Consider the following 12,269-nt stretch of genomic DNA (forward strand, 5'->3'; position numbering starts at 1 on the left):
TATTTTACAATGATACGGTAAAAAGGAGAACATAAGCCACTGTTCAGTCCTAGTGTGCTAGGACACGTCTGTATTTTTATGCCTGATTTTGGAAGCAAATCATTTTTAAGTGAGGTGAAAATTGGGGGGTACTCAAGACAAATCAGCCTCCTAAAGGGTACAGTACAGAAACTCCTCACTTAACATCCTAGTTATGTTCTTGAAAAATGCAACTTTAAGCGAAACAATGTTAAGTGAATTCAATTTCCCCATAAGAATAAATGTAAATGGGGGCGTGGGGGGGTTAGGTTCCAGGGAAATTTTTTTCACAAGACAAAAGACATTATATACATATACAGTATAAGTTTTAAATAATTTTAAAGACACAATTTAATACTGTACTTTCCAATGATGATCGTGATGCTTGGTTGAGGCACGGGCATAGCAGGGTGGGGGCATGGGGCCTTGCCCCGCTCTGCCCGTCTGGCATTCCAGCTGGGGAGCAGGCAAGCCCCCGCGCCCCGACCCGGCTCCCTGGCAGAAGCGCTGGGCAGGCAGAACAGGGGAGCCAAACAATGTTATAAGGGAACATTTCAGGACTTTACTCTAATAGAGTAGCGACCTAATAACATTTACTGGGATGAAGTTAAGTGAGGAGCTATTGCAGTCTGGAAAGGTTGAGAGCCACTGGTTTAAGTGTGGACGTAGACTACGCCAACAGAAGCACTCTTGTATCAGCACAGCAGCGTCTCCACCGGGGGTTCTGTCAGAACTGTGGGGGTCGCTGGTGGGTGTGGGATTCACCCCCTGATCGACGCAGCTAGGCCAGCGTCAGTTTTAAATGTAGAGCAGGCCAGAGAGGCAGAAGGGATATAGGAATGAATGGGTGCTGTGAGCTCCCCTCCCTGCCCTTCACCAGCCTGGGGTTCAATCTGCAGGTTTTCCTGAACTGGGAAGAAGGTGGAGAGGTGGCCTTACTACCCCTTTCCACCCCCGGCAACCCTGGGGCCAGCTGAGGGCTAATGGGCACAGGCGCGGAACTAGGGGTGCTGGGGGTGCTGCAGCACCCCCTGACTTGAAGTGGCTTCCATTATATACAGGATTTACAGTTGGTTCAATGGCTTACAGCACCCCCACTGTACACATTATTCCAGTGCCCCTGTTTCCTTCGCTGTGTCTCCTGTAGCTAGTTATTGCAACTGTCCTTTCTGCCCCACCGGCCCACGCAGTGGCTTGTCTGCACTCCCGTGGCACGCTCCGCTGTGACAGGCAGTGAGCTGTGTGGAAGCGTTTCTGATTGTGAAATACCAGCAGACGGGTGTGTTCAGACAGGAGCCCATTACATGGATGTTACAGAGATGCCCTTCTGAAGCTAGCTGGGTCTCCAACAGTGCACACTTCCTCACAACAGGGTTCTTTCAGTCCCCTCTGAATGGCTAAGGGCAAAGCGTCCTGCAAGTGTTCGGTAGGAAGGGGGAACTGATCCTTCCCTTCCTGCCACAGCGCGCTACACTCTGAGGAGCTGCAGGCGAGCTGGCCAGTCACACTCACCGTTGCCTAGCTCCCAGGAGATGTTGTATTTCTTGCTGGCACTGTACTTCAGCAGGCTGAGTGCATTGGAGCTGTTCCAGGAGTTATTTGGATTTCGGCGTAGGGCATTCAGTGCAAAGATCAGGTGGAGACCAGAGCATTCGGCGAAGTTATAGAGTTTGTCTAGAGACCTGGCTGGGAAGAAACGAAAACCAGCTTGTAACTCAAATGAAAGAAAAGTACCAGGCGTTCCAGACCCTCTCCTCCCGTCCATCAGCTCTGCCTCTGATGTCAAATGCTGACCTGTGGCACCTCGTGGTGAGCTGAAGTGGCCTCTCACTGAGCCAGAGCAGGAGAAACCATGCTCAGAGCCCAGGTGGGTGGAGCCAGGCCATGCCCGCCCCTCCCACAGGAAGCTAAGAAGCAAGACAGGAAGTGAAAAGGATGGGTCCTGGAGCTCAGCTGGGCTGCAGCAGCTGGAGGAGAGGGATTCCTTCTGCTTGCTCCCGAGGCTGGACCGAAGGGGAGCCCTGCCGAGATGAGGACTGGCCAGAGCTGCTGGAGCCGCCAACTGACCGATACACTGAGGAGTCGCTGGGCCTGCCACTGGCTATTTACCCTGGGGAGATGGAGGACCCACAGATCCAGGGGTACCACGCGGCGAGGGTACAAAGTGGCCCAAGGACAGCCGATTCCAGTCCGTCTGCATTGCTGCCTGAAACCCGGTCAGCATGTTGCAGTTGGATTCCCCGCTGACCCAGTGCAACACACTCTGCCACTGTTAGGGCCCTGGGCTGGGACGCAATGCAGTAGGGTGGGTCCGGGTGACCCACTGCCGTGCCACCCCTGGGGTGGCAGCCACCTTACCTTGGGCCAGGAGGCCTGTGTTAGTCTACTGTCCACCAGAACTAGGATGCTCGACCCTGACTGCTCTGTGCTGACCGAGGGCCTGGGCCACTAGACTGTTCACTGCTCTGCCCTGCCTGCGGGCTGAGCCTAGACTGCTTTGTGTGCTACCCAGCCTGCGCTTCCTAGACTGTTTGGTGCTTTTCCCTGCCCAAGGGCCTGACCCCTAAACCTTTACTGCTCTGCCTTGCCCAAGGGCCGGAGCACACAGACTGTATATAGCCTGTGTGACATTATTGACTTGAACTGGGACCATATAGAACATTGTTGCAACCAAGGTCCTGTAATGGCACCAAATCTTGTATAAAGGGGGTCAAATAAGGTGTCTAAGACAAGGTTATGGTTTGCTGGTTATGATTATGCAATCTGTGTGCATATATCATTTTTGTATTTAAAATTATAAGTATTGGCTCTATACTGTCTGTAGTTTAAATTTATGCTCTGCTTCTGAGTGACACCCCAGACAAGTTGGTGTCATCTCTGCCTAGCCTGCTTGATGGCCCATTAAGGACCATTAGCGATACAACTGACCCATTGAGAGAAGGCAGACATGGCTTGGGACTCAGCAAGGCGTGCAGGGATCTGCCTATGGACAGAGCTCTGAGGGTTTTCCAGGCCATGTGATGGGCAGCTTGTCTTTGGAACAAAGAAAGAAAGACCACATGGCAAGAGACTATAAAAACCTGCTGCAGCTCCTCCATCTTGTCTTCAATCCTGATTCTTCCCTCTGGAGGGACTTTGCTACACTGAAGCTTTGAACCAAGGACTGAAAGACCCATCCCAGCTGTGGATGTTCTCCAGAGACTTGATTTGAACCTGCAGTTTATTCCATGACTGCTACAAGCCTGAACCAAGAACTTTGCCATTACTGTATGTAATTGATTCCATTTAACCAATTCTGGCTCTCATCTATATTTCTTTCCTTTTACAAATAAACCTTTAGATTTTAGATTCTAAAGGATTGGCAACAGTGTGATTTGTGGGTAAGATCAGATTTCTATATTGACCTGGGTCTGGGGCTTGGTCCTTTGGGATCGAGAGAACCTTTTTTCTTTTACTGGGGTATTAGTTTTCATAACCATCTGTCCCCATAACGAGTGGCACTGGTGGAGATACTGGGAAACTGGAGTGTCTAAGGGAATTGCTTGTGTGACTTGTGGTTAGCCAGTGGGGTAAAACCAAAGTCCTCTCTGGCTGGCTGGTTTGGTTTGTCTTAGAGATGGAGAAACCCCAGCCTTGGGCTGTAACTGCCCTGCTTGAAGCAATTTGTCCTGAATTGGCACTCTCAGTTGGGTCCCTCCAGAACCAGCATCGTTATAGCCTGCCTGGCCTGAAAGCGGGAGCCCCCTCAGGCTGTGAGTCCACTCCATTCTGCCACCAGAGCCCTAGATCCTCACACCAGACTTTGCTTATTCCCTGACTGTGGGCAGCGCCAACGATGTAGTGAGCCAGAGTGGGAGGAACCACCACGAACCCGCTACATACCTACAACCAGGTAAATGCATGTGACCTTTTAAATTGGGATATCATTCCAAGGCTGGGCAAAACTCCTCCTAGACCCTGAAGTCTGGGCACGCTCCACAATTGCATCGAGCGAAGGACCGTGCCTGGGGAGTCACTACACCTAGGCCACCAGATAGAGAGATGGCTTCAAAAGTGGCCATTGCTGGCCAGGATGCTGCAACCTTTCCTCTGTGATGTGCCACCCATGCTTTGCCCAGCTGGGTCGTACCCAGACTCAGCTCCTGCACCCACTGCACTGGGGCTGCCTTGGAAAGCAGCAGAAAACTTCAGCTGACACAAAATGCAGCAGCTCCCCTCCCGAGTTGAATGAGCTTCTGCCAGGTGTTCACTCTGGGAGCCTCTCAAAGGCATGGTTCCAGTCTTTCAAACACCACCTCAGAGCCAGCGCTAGGCGTAAGCAGACTCAGCAACTATTTAGGGCCCCAAGCAGCTGAAGGCCCCCCCATTAATTATTAATATGTGTTTGGGGGTGGGGAGAAATATTCCTGCTAGGGCCTCCAGTGGGCTAGCCCTGGCACTGCCCCAAATGCTCTGTCACCTGGTTGCCTGGGGGAATGGCTGAGGACATGTGTGTTTTGGTTTTGCTTTTAACACTAACGTTCTTCTCTGTGGTTCAAACGTCTGAGTTCAGGCTTCTGAAGTGCCATGCTCCAGCAAGGTCTAAGGCACAGAGAACCCTGTTGCACTCCCCTAGCCAAGTTCGTAATAGAATCCCGCATACAGCTACTTCCATCCCCCCCTCAACATTCCCACCCCACCCCACTCACAAGCACAACCACTCACAAGTGCTATGGGTCATATTGGATGACACCACCCTACCTCCAGACAATCAACAACAACTAAACAGTGTGACCAGGGCTGACCGGGGAACGCTGTCATTCATTCTTCAGATTTGATATGTTGTTCTCCTAGACAATGTTCATAGTCACCAAATAGTGTGTTTCTTTGCGGGTGTGAAATTTCATGGCAGCGTTCTACAAACATGTTTGGAAAAAGAGGGATACCCTGCCTGAAATCTGTAAAAAAGATTTGTTTCCAGCCTGTAGCTTAGGGACAGAACTTCCAGCACCTGGGCACTGTGGGGACACCAGGCCTGTTGAGAACTACCACTCCTGGTACCTTCCCCCCAAAATAGTCACGTGCAAACCGATTTAGAAGACCACAAAGGTCCCACTGAAAAGGCAATCCTGGTATAACCTTCATTTTGGAACCACAATCATTGTCTTCATAATAAAACAAACGTTGCTAGAAGAGACATGATGAAGCATATCCATGGTATGAGGGATGCCACACCCAGAAGCCCAGTGCTGGGGGCAGGGTTTAATTTGTAATTAAAGAGGTGCTGGGACTCAAGCAATTAGGTGCTGGGGCTCAAGCAATTTTTTTTACTTTCATAGCTGATGTGCCAGAGCACAGGTGCCAGGACTGTGAACTGCCAAGCCCAGAGGTGCCAGCCGGGGCTCAGCCCTGGCAAGAATTAAGCCCTGGCTTGGGGTGCTGAAACATGGAATGTGCAGGACAGGCAATACAGGTTGGCACCTCCTGCAATACTGTGCTCGCAAAGACTGTGCTATGGGTCATATTGGGTGACACAGGCCTCCACCACACCCGTGCTGCTCTGCGCTGCGCTGTGTTGGGAGAGCAAGGAGATCTGCTCTCCGCATCTAAACCCGGGGACTCCTCACACCAGAGGGCACCAGCAGCCCTGTCTGGGCTCTGTCAGCACAGAGCCTGCTGTCAGAGGCGTTGGGATTTTCCGTGTATAGTTCCTTGAATCGATACCCTTCTCCGAGTAGCTTCTACGTGCTGGTTAGTGCATGACCGATTGTCTCGGAGCCGCTTCTTCCTTCAGCCCCTCCTTCACCATTTCTGTACACAGACTGCCACTTTCTCAGGAGTCCTACACCTACTAAATCTGACACAGACAACCATAAATCTGAAACACTGAAAAACATCCTGCAAGCAGGGCCTGCTGTCCTATCTAGCACAGAACGGGATGGGGGCAGGGAACTGGAGAAAACAGCCACAGTCACAGAGGAGAAGAGGTCAGCAGATGCTAAATAGCCACAGGCTGCAGCATGTTTGTTCTATGGAAATATTTATGGAGCAAACTGCTTCCTCGCTTCCCTGGGGTGAATTTATCATCCTCCTCAGGTCGTCGTTCGTGGGCACATTGCAAGCACAGCAATTTTGGTGCATGTGAAAGTTGCAAACTGGGCAGAGGATAAGCGAGCAGCTGAGCACCGCTTTCAGCCGCATGCCTCTTGCTCTGTGCATGTTGTTTGTGTGTTCGCGGTATCCAAGTGTGGCTGTGAAATACTTTGACGGAAGTCCTGGGAAGTTTTTCCCAGCTAATTACATCCTCATTCTCTCCACACTCTATGCTTTCTAGGGTGAGGTGTAGGGCTGGGGGGAGACACACGGCAAGTTTTAAGTGGAATCAGGTGCTGCTATCCCTGCAGGGAAGTCTGGAGAATGTCAGAGCCCTTTGAGTAACAGGTACTGGCAGACACACATGGAGCACTTCCCACAGAGCCGAACCGCCTCGCCAACACTCCAGCGCTCACTCGCATTTTCCTCTTGTGTCTGTTTTAATTGGGCCATTTACTGGGTTCTTTCTCTTTGGAAAGTTATCAGCTAAGCACTAGGATTTGGTTCAGGCTGTTCTGTGAATGTGCAGGGAGCAGGAACGACCATTTCCTCTCGCCTCCCCCACAGCCTGACAGAAAGCATATCATCTCTGAAAAGCCCTTGGATGCCAAGGCGCGCAGGGTAGGGAAATGCGAGGCTTGGAGAACAGCCCCCAGGCCTCCCCGCTAACATACACTCAGAACCACAGAGTAAAAGGAACTTTAAAGAGGAAGGCACCAGGAAGGAGTCACATGTGCTTTTAAGATGCAGAGAGCTGGAACAATTGTGCAGGAGCCGGAGGGATGGCTGGCCTCGAGGGGGCTGGCTGGGGAGCTGGGAGCCATGTTCAGGGGTCAGAAAATCCCACCTGTGAGTGCACAGGCACCAGGAAAATTAATGTAACAATGGACATCATTATTGTGTTTCCTGGGGAAAGAGGGAAAGAAGCCTGAAGGTGCACTGAGATGCCCAAGGACTCCAGCAGACAGCCCTCTGCTCTGGGCCCTCGTTCCTGCACTGATGATGTAATGCTATACCACCGGCTTGGCTAAGGCAGCCTACAGAGAAATGCTAAAACTCCAGCTTCATTCATTACCAGCACGCTGCACCCAATGAATTCTTCACCTGCCAGAATGGGTCAGTTGTATTGGAAATAGACACAATCCATTTCCTGTTATTTGGGAGACTCTTTGAGTTACTAGAACTTGGTCCCTGGAACAAGGGATGGAATTTTATAATCTAGTTCTTTTTTATTTTGATCCCACCTCCTGGTTCTGTCCTCCCCTGCTCAAGTCCCCATGCCCATGTGCAGAGCTGCATGCCACCCCGCCTCCGACCTCCAAATGTATGTCCATCAGTTTACCGACCCCCTTGGCCTCCTGCAGCTCCCTCCCTCCACCTATGCCTGGAGCCCATTGTGGGTCAATTTATATTTATAAACCTTTTAAAATTGTGTAAAGCTCTGATCAGTAGAGGTGTGAAAACCAGTCGCTTATAACAAGAACAGGTCACACACACCTCTATACAGCACATTCCTCTCTCCTAGGGTATGTCTAGGAGACACTTCACACACTGCAGTAGCACGTGCTGCGGTGATATCACACAGGGTACCTATGGGAAATGGGCGAAGTTTTCAATGCTAGCCCTTAAACCGCAAACAATTCAACAAGTAATCTGCCCTGTTTGGTGAAATCTGGGTCACACAACCACGCTTTCCCAAACATAGAATCATAGGACTGGAAGGGACCTCAAGAGGTCATCTAGTCAAATCCCCTGCACTCAAGGCAGGACTAAGTATTATCTAGACCATCCCTGACAGGTGTTTGTCCAACCTGCTGTTAAAAATCCCCAATGATGGAGATTCCACAACTTCCCTGGGCAATTTATCCCAGTGCTTAACCACCCTGACAGTTAGGAATTTTTTCCTAATGTCCAACCTAAACCGTCCTTGCTGCAATTTAAGCCCATTGTTTCTTGTCCTGTCCTCAGAGGTCAAGAACAACAATTCTTCTCCCTCCTTCTTGTAACAGCCTTTTATGTACTTGAAAACACTACAGCGGTGGGAGAGGTCCTCCTCTCACTGTGGTTCATCCACCCCGTGAGAGGTGGCAGCTAGGTCAACAGAAGAATCCTTCTGTCCAGCTAGCTCAGTCTCCACAGGGGGTTAGGCCAGCATGGCTCTATCTCTCAGGGCCACAGATGTGTCACACCCCTGAGACGGAGATATTCTGGTGCAAGTTTTCAGTGTAGACCAGCCCCTTGTGAATCCTCAAGAAGCAAAAAGGGCTGTTACTTAGATGGGAAAACTTAGGTTTCCTTCCCAAATATGTATTTATTTATTGTGAATTATGGTGTATAATTTTGAAAATGTTTAAATTCACAAACCCCAGCTGAGCATTCTATTGCCATGCATATTTTTATTGTCATAAAATGCCCGCCAAGCTGGCTGAAGAGTGTTTGACAGACACAGTGGAAATAAAAGAGCACCCAAGCTGGCTATTACATCACTGTGCCCTGCTACTTCTCAGTGTTTCCATCAGATTTTCAAGATTAGAAGTTAACTAAGAAAACAATGGGCAATATTTTTCTGATTTCCTCCTCTGAGCTTGACGAACGAAAAATATAAGGAGGAGGATTGAGTCTTGGCCTCCTGGCAATTAGCCAGCCGAATGCCCAGCTATCCACTGTGCCAACTTATGAATGTGAGCTCTGCTTGTTAATATATTGCCTCAAAGCTGATACCCTGCAGCTGCAGGAGTTCATTCTGGAAGATCACAGATGGAATATCTGCCCACAAACTGCCACTAGCTTCTCAGCATTCCAGCGGGAAAGACAGCCATGACTAAAGCTCAACTAGCTTATTGGCTGAGCCTCTTGGCCATGTTGGATGCCTGTGCTATCTCCTGCCAAGTTTCCTGATCATTACCTTTCTACAAGGTCATACGCCCGCCCTGCACGATATTGAGAAGCAAGCAACTAGCAAACAGGGCAAACTCAGATGGAACCCCAGGTCCTGCCTTCCCTAGACATTAGAAATGGAAGAGACTTTGTTGAGTACATGTTTCCCATCAAACTGTAGGGGTTACATGCACTGTTCCCTCTAATTTTTTAATGTCCATGTGTGGAATAAATTTTGTTATGTGTGACACATCACCTTCATATTGGTGCATATAACAAAATTCATGTGGTGGGGCTGGTGCCAAGGGGTTCAGAGTGTAGGAGGGGGCTCAGGGCTGGGGTAGAGGGTTGGGGTGTGTGGGGGGGTGCAGGCTCTGGGGTGAGGCCAGGGATGAGGGGGTTGGTGTGTGGAAGGGGGCTCAGGGCTGGGGCAGAGAGTTGGGGTGGTACAGGCTCTGGGGTGGGGCTGGGGATGAGAGGTTTGGGGTGCAGGCTCCCCCGGGGCTGTGGTGGGGAGAGAGGACTCCCCCCACTCCTCTCTCACTGCAGCAGCTCGAGGCTGGGGGAGAGGTGCTGCTCCCCAGACACAGCAGCTCCAGCAGACCTAGGCCGGGGGAGAGGCTCCTCTCTCCTGGCCGTGGCATGTCCGGGGCAGGTCCGTGCTGGGGCCGGCGGGGAGGGGCACCTCTCCCCGCTGCAGCAGGTCCGTGCTATTGGAGAGGCATCTCTCCCTGCAGCAGCCCTGAGCCGCTGCACAGAGCTTAATAGGCAGTTGCCCGGCTGCGCAGCTTAGATGGATCTAAGGTTACCTGTTATTATTTTTTATGTTGAATCTGAACAAAAAAGTAGGTGTAGTAGGTGTCGGTGGCCACTCCAGCTACACAGAGGGTGATCTCCAAAGAAGACTGTTTATGTGCTCGGGATGGCCCGAGAATCCTCCATGGAGATCTCCAGGAAGCTTTCATGGAGGTATTCTGCAATCCTTTGCAGAAGGTTTCTGGGAAGGGCTGTCTTATTTCATCCACCACAGTAGGACACTTTCCCACGCCACTCCAGTATTAACTCTTCTGGCATCATTGTGGCACACAGCATTGCAGCATAAGGACCAGGTCTGTGCCCAGATGCTTGCAGCATCTGCTCCCTTGCTGCCTCTGTTACCCTCGGGAGAGTGATATCACACAGGGTACCTACGGGAAATGGGCGAAGTTTTCAATGCTAGCCCTTAAACCGCAAACAATTCAACAAGTAATCTGCCCTGTTTGGTGAAATCTGGGTCACACAACCACGCTTTCCCAAACATAGAATCATAGGACTGGAAGGGACCTCAAGAGGTCATCTAGTCAAATCCCCTGCACTCAAGGCAGGACTAAGTATTATCTAGACCATCCCTGACAGGTGTTTGTCCAACCTGCTGTTAAAAATCCCCAATGATGGAGATTCCACAACTTCCCTGGGCAATTTATCCCAGTGCTTAACCACCCTGACAGTTAGGAATTTTTTCCTAATGTCCAACCTAAACCGTCCTTGCTGCAATTTAAGCCCATTGCTTCTTGTCCTGTCCTCAGAGGTCAAGAATAACAATTCTTCTCCCTCCTCCTTGTAACAGCCTTTTATGTACTTGAAAACTGTTATCATGTCCCCCCTCAGTCTTCTCTTCTCCAGACTAAACAAACCCAATTTTTTCAATCTTCCCTCATAGGTCACGTTTTCTAGACCTTTCTTCATTTTTGTTCCTCTTCTCTGGACTTTCTCCAATTTGTCCACATCCTTCCTGAAATGTGGTGCCCAGAACTGGACACAATACTCAATACTGAAGCCTAATCAGCGTGGAGTAGAGCGGAAGAATTACTTTTCGTGTCTTGCTTACAACACTCCTGCTAACACATCCCAGAATGATGTTCGCTTTTTTTGCAACAGTGTTACACTGTTGACTCATATTTAGCTTGTGATCCACTGTGACCCCCCAGATCTCTTTCCACAGTGCTCCTTCCTAGGCAGTCATTTCTCATTTTATATGTGTGCAACTGATTGTTCCTTCCTAAGTGGAGTACTTTGCATTTGTCCTGATTGAATTTCATTCTATTTATTTCAGATCATTTCTCCACTTTGTCCAGTAGTTGTGGTTGGAAGGGATCACCATGTATTGCAAACAGCATTGAAAAGGCAGCAGTAGGGAGCGGCTTTCTGTTGTCTCCCTTCCCCCCGACCCAGTGTCACTTTTGTAAAAAAACAAACTATTTGGGGGGCTTTTCACTGGTGCTTGTCCTCCAGCACCATCCAGGTTGCTAGGGGAGAGGGGATTTTTCTCAAGTTCCAACCTGTGATTCCAAGGATGTCTTCACAAAAGCAACGGCAGAAGACCTCTCACCCATGCCTCATGGGCTTACTCATCATTCTCCTCAAGTGTTTGCCCTAAGCAAACACAGTCATGCGTGCTGCTTATGTTACCCACATACCTCCTGGGTGTGGTGTTCTGTCCCATCTAGTGGCAGCAAGACCTCTTAGAGAGAGAGAGTTTATGAGTCTGCTCTACAGCCTTAACTAACAGGCAGTTGGCTTTTAGCTCATGCAGTAGAGGCTCATGCACTAAGCTCCAGAGGTCTGATGAAGTGAGCTGTAGCTCATGAAAGCTTATGCTCAAATAAATTTGTTAGTCTCTAAGGTGCCACAAGTACTTCTTTTCTTTTTAGGTTCAATCCTGGCGACTGGGGTCTGTCGGCGTTATACTTACACTGTCAAGTCCATGCTGACTCGTCTCCCACTCAGTGTCCAACCATCCCATGCCCATAGGATTTACAGCAGTTCTCTCCATCTTTCTCCTCTGCGAAGACCCTGATCCTGCGAACGCTTACACACTTCCAACACTGCACAAACATTGGCAGCATCAGAGCCTAAGGCTCTATGACCTCTCCTTGACTCCCTCCTCATCCTCCCTGAACTGTTGGCTGCTTTCAACACTATTGATCACACTCTTCTTCTCCTCAAGAGCTAATCCTCCCTTGGCTTCCTGCCTCTGTCTTCTCCTCATTCTCCTTTTACCTCTCCAGTAGCAGCTTCAATGTGTTCTTCAGATGCTGTAGTCATCAGGATGCTAGCCTAAAATCTGAGAGACCTGGCCTCAATTCCTTGCTCCGCCTCAGACTTCCTTTGCCCCAATTCCCCATCGATAGCCCTGCCCTGCTCCCAGGGGTGTTAGGAGAATAAATACATTAAACATTGTGAGGTGCTCAGAGACTACGCTGAGGGGGACCATATAAGTCCTGAAGATAGACAGGATCCTCCTCCTCTCCCCACCCCTCATC

The 12,269-nt window shown here is 50.0% G+C and overlaps 1 protein-coding gene across 2 annotated transcripts in view; it reads right to left on the bottom strand.

The window, feature by feature from the left end:
* The window catches only part of HPSE2 (heparanase 2 (inactive)), a 318,946-nt gene that overhangs the window by 109,867 nt on the left and 196,810 nt on the right, over positions 1–12,269 (bottom strand). For both annotated transcript variants that reach the window (XM_043519408.1, XM_038410018.2), the window contains exon 4: positions 1,531–1,704. In XM_043519408.1, coding sequence (XP_043375343.1) covers positions 1,531–1,704 — 174 coding nt within the window. The remainder of the gene's footprint in view (positions 1–1,530; positions 1,705–12,269) is intronic.

This window comes from Dermochelys coriacea, chromosome 7 (assembly GCF_009764565.3).
Source record: "Dermochelys coriacea isolate rDerCor1 chromosome 7, rDerCor1.pri.v4, whole genome shotgun sequence".
Taxonomy (NCBI): domain Eukaryota; kingdom Metazoa; phylum Chordata; order Testudines; family Dermochelyidae; genus Dermochelys; species Dermochelys coriacea.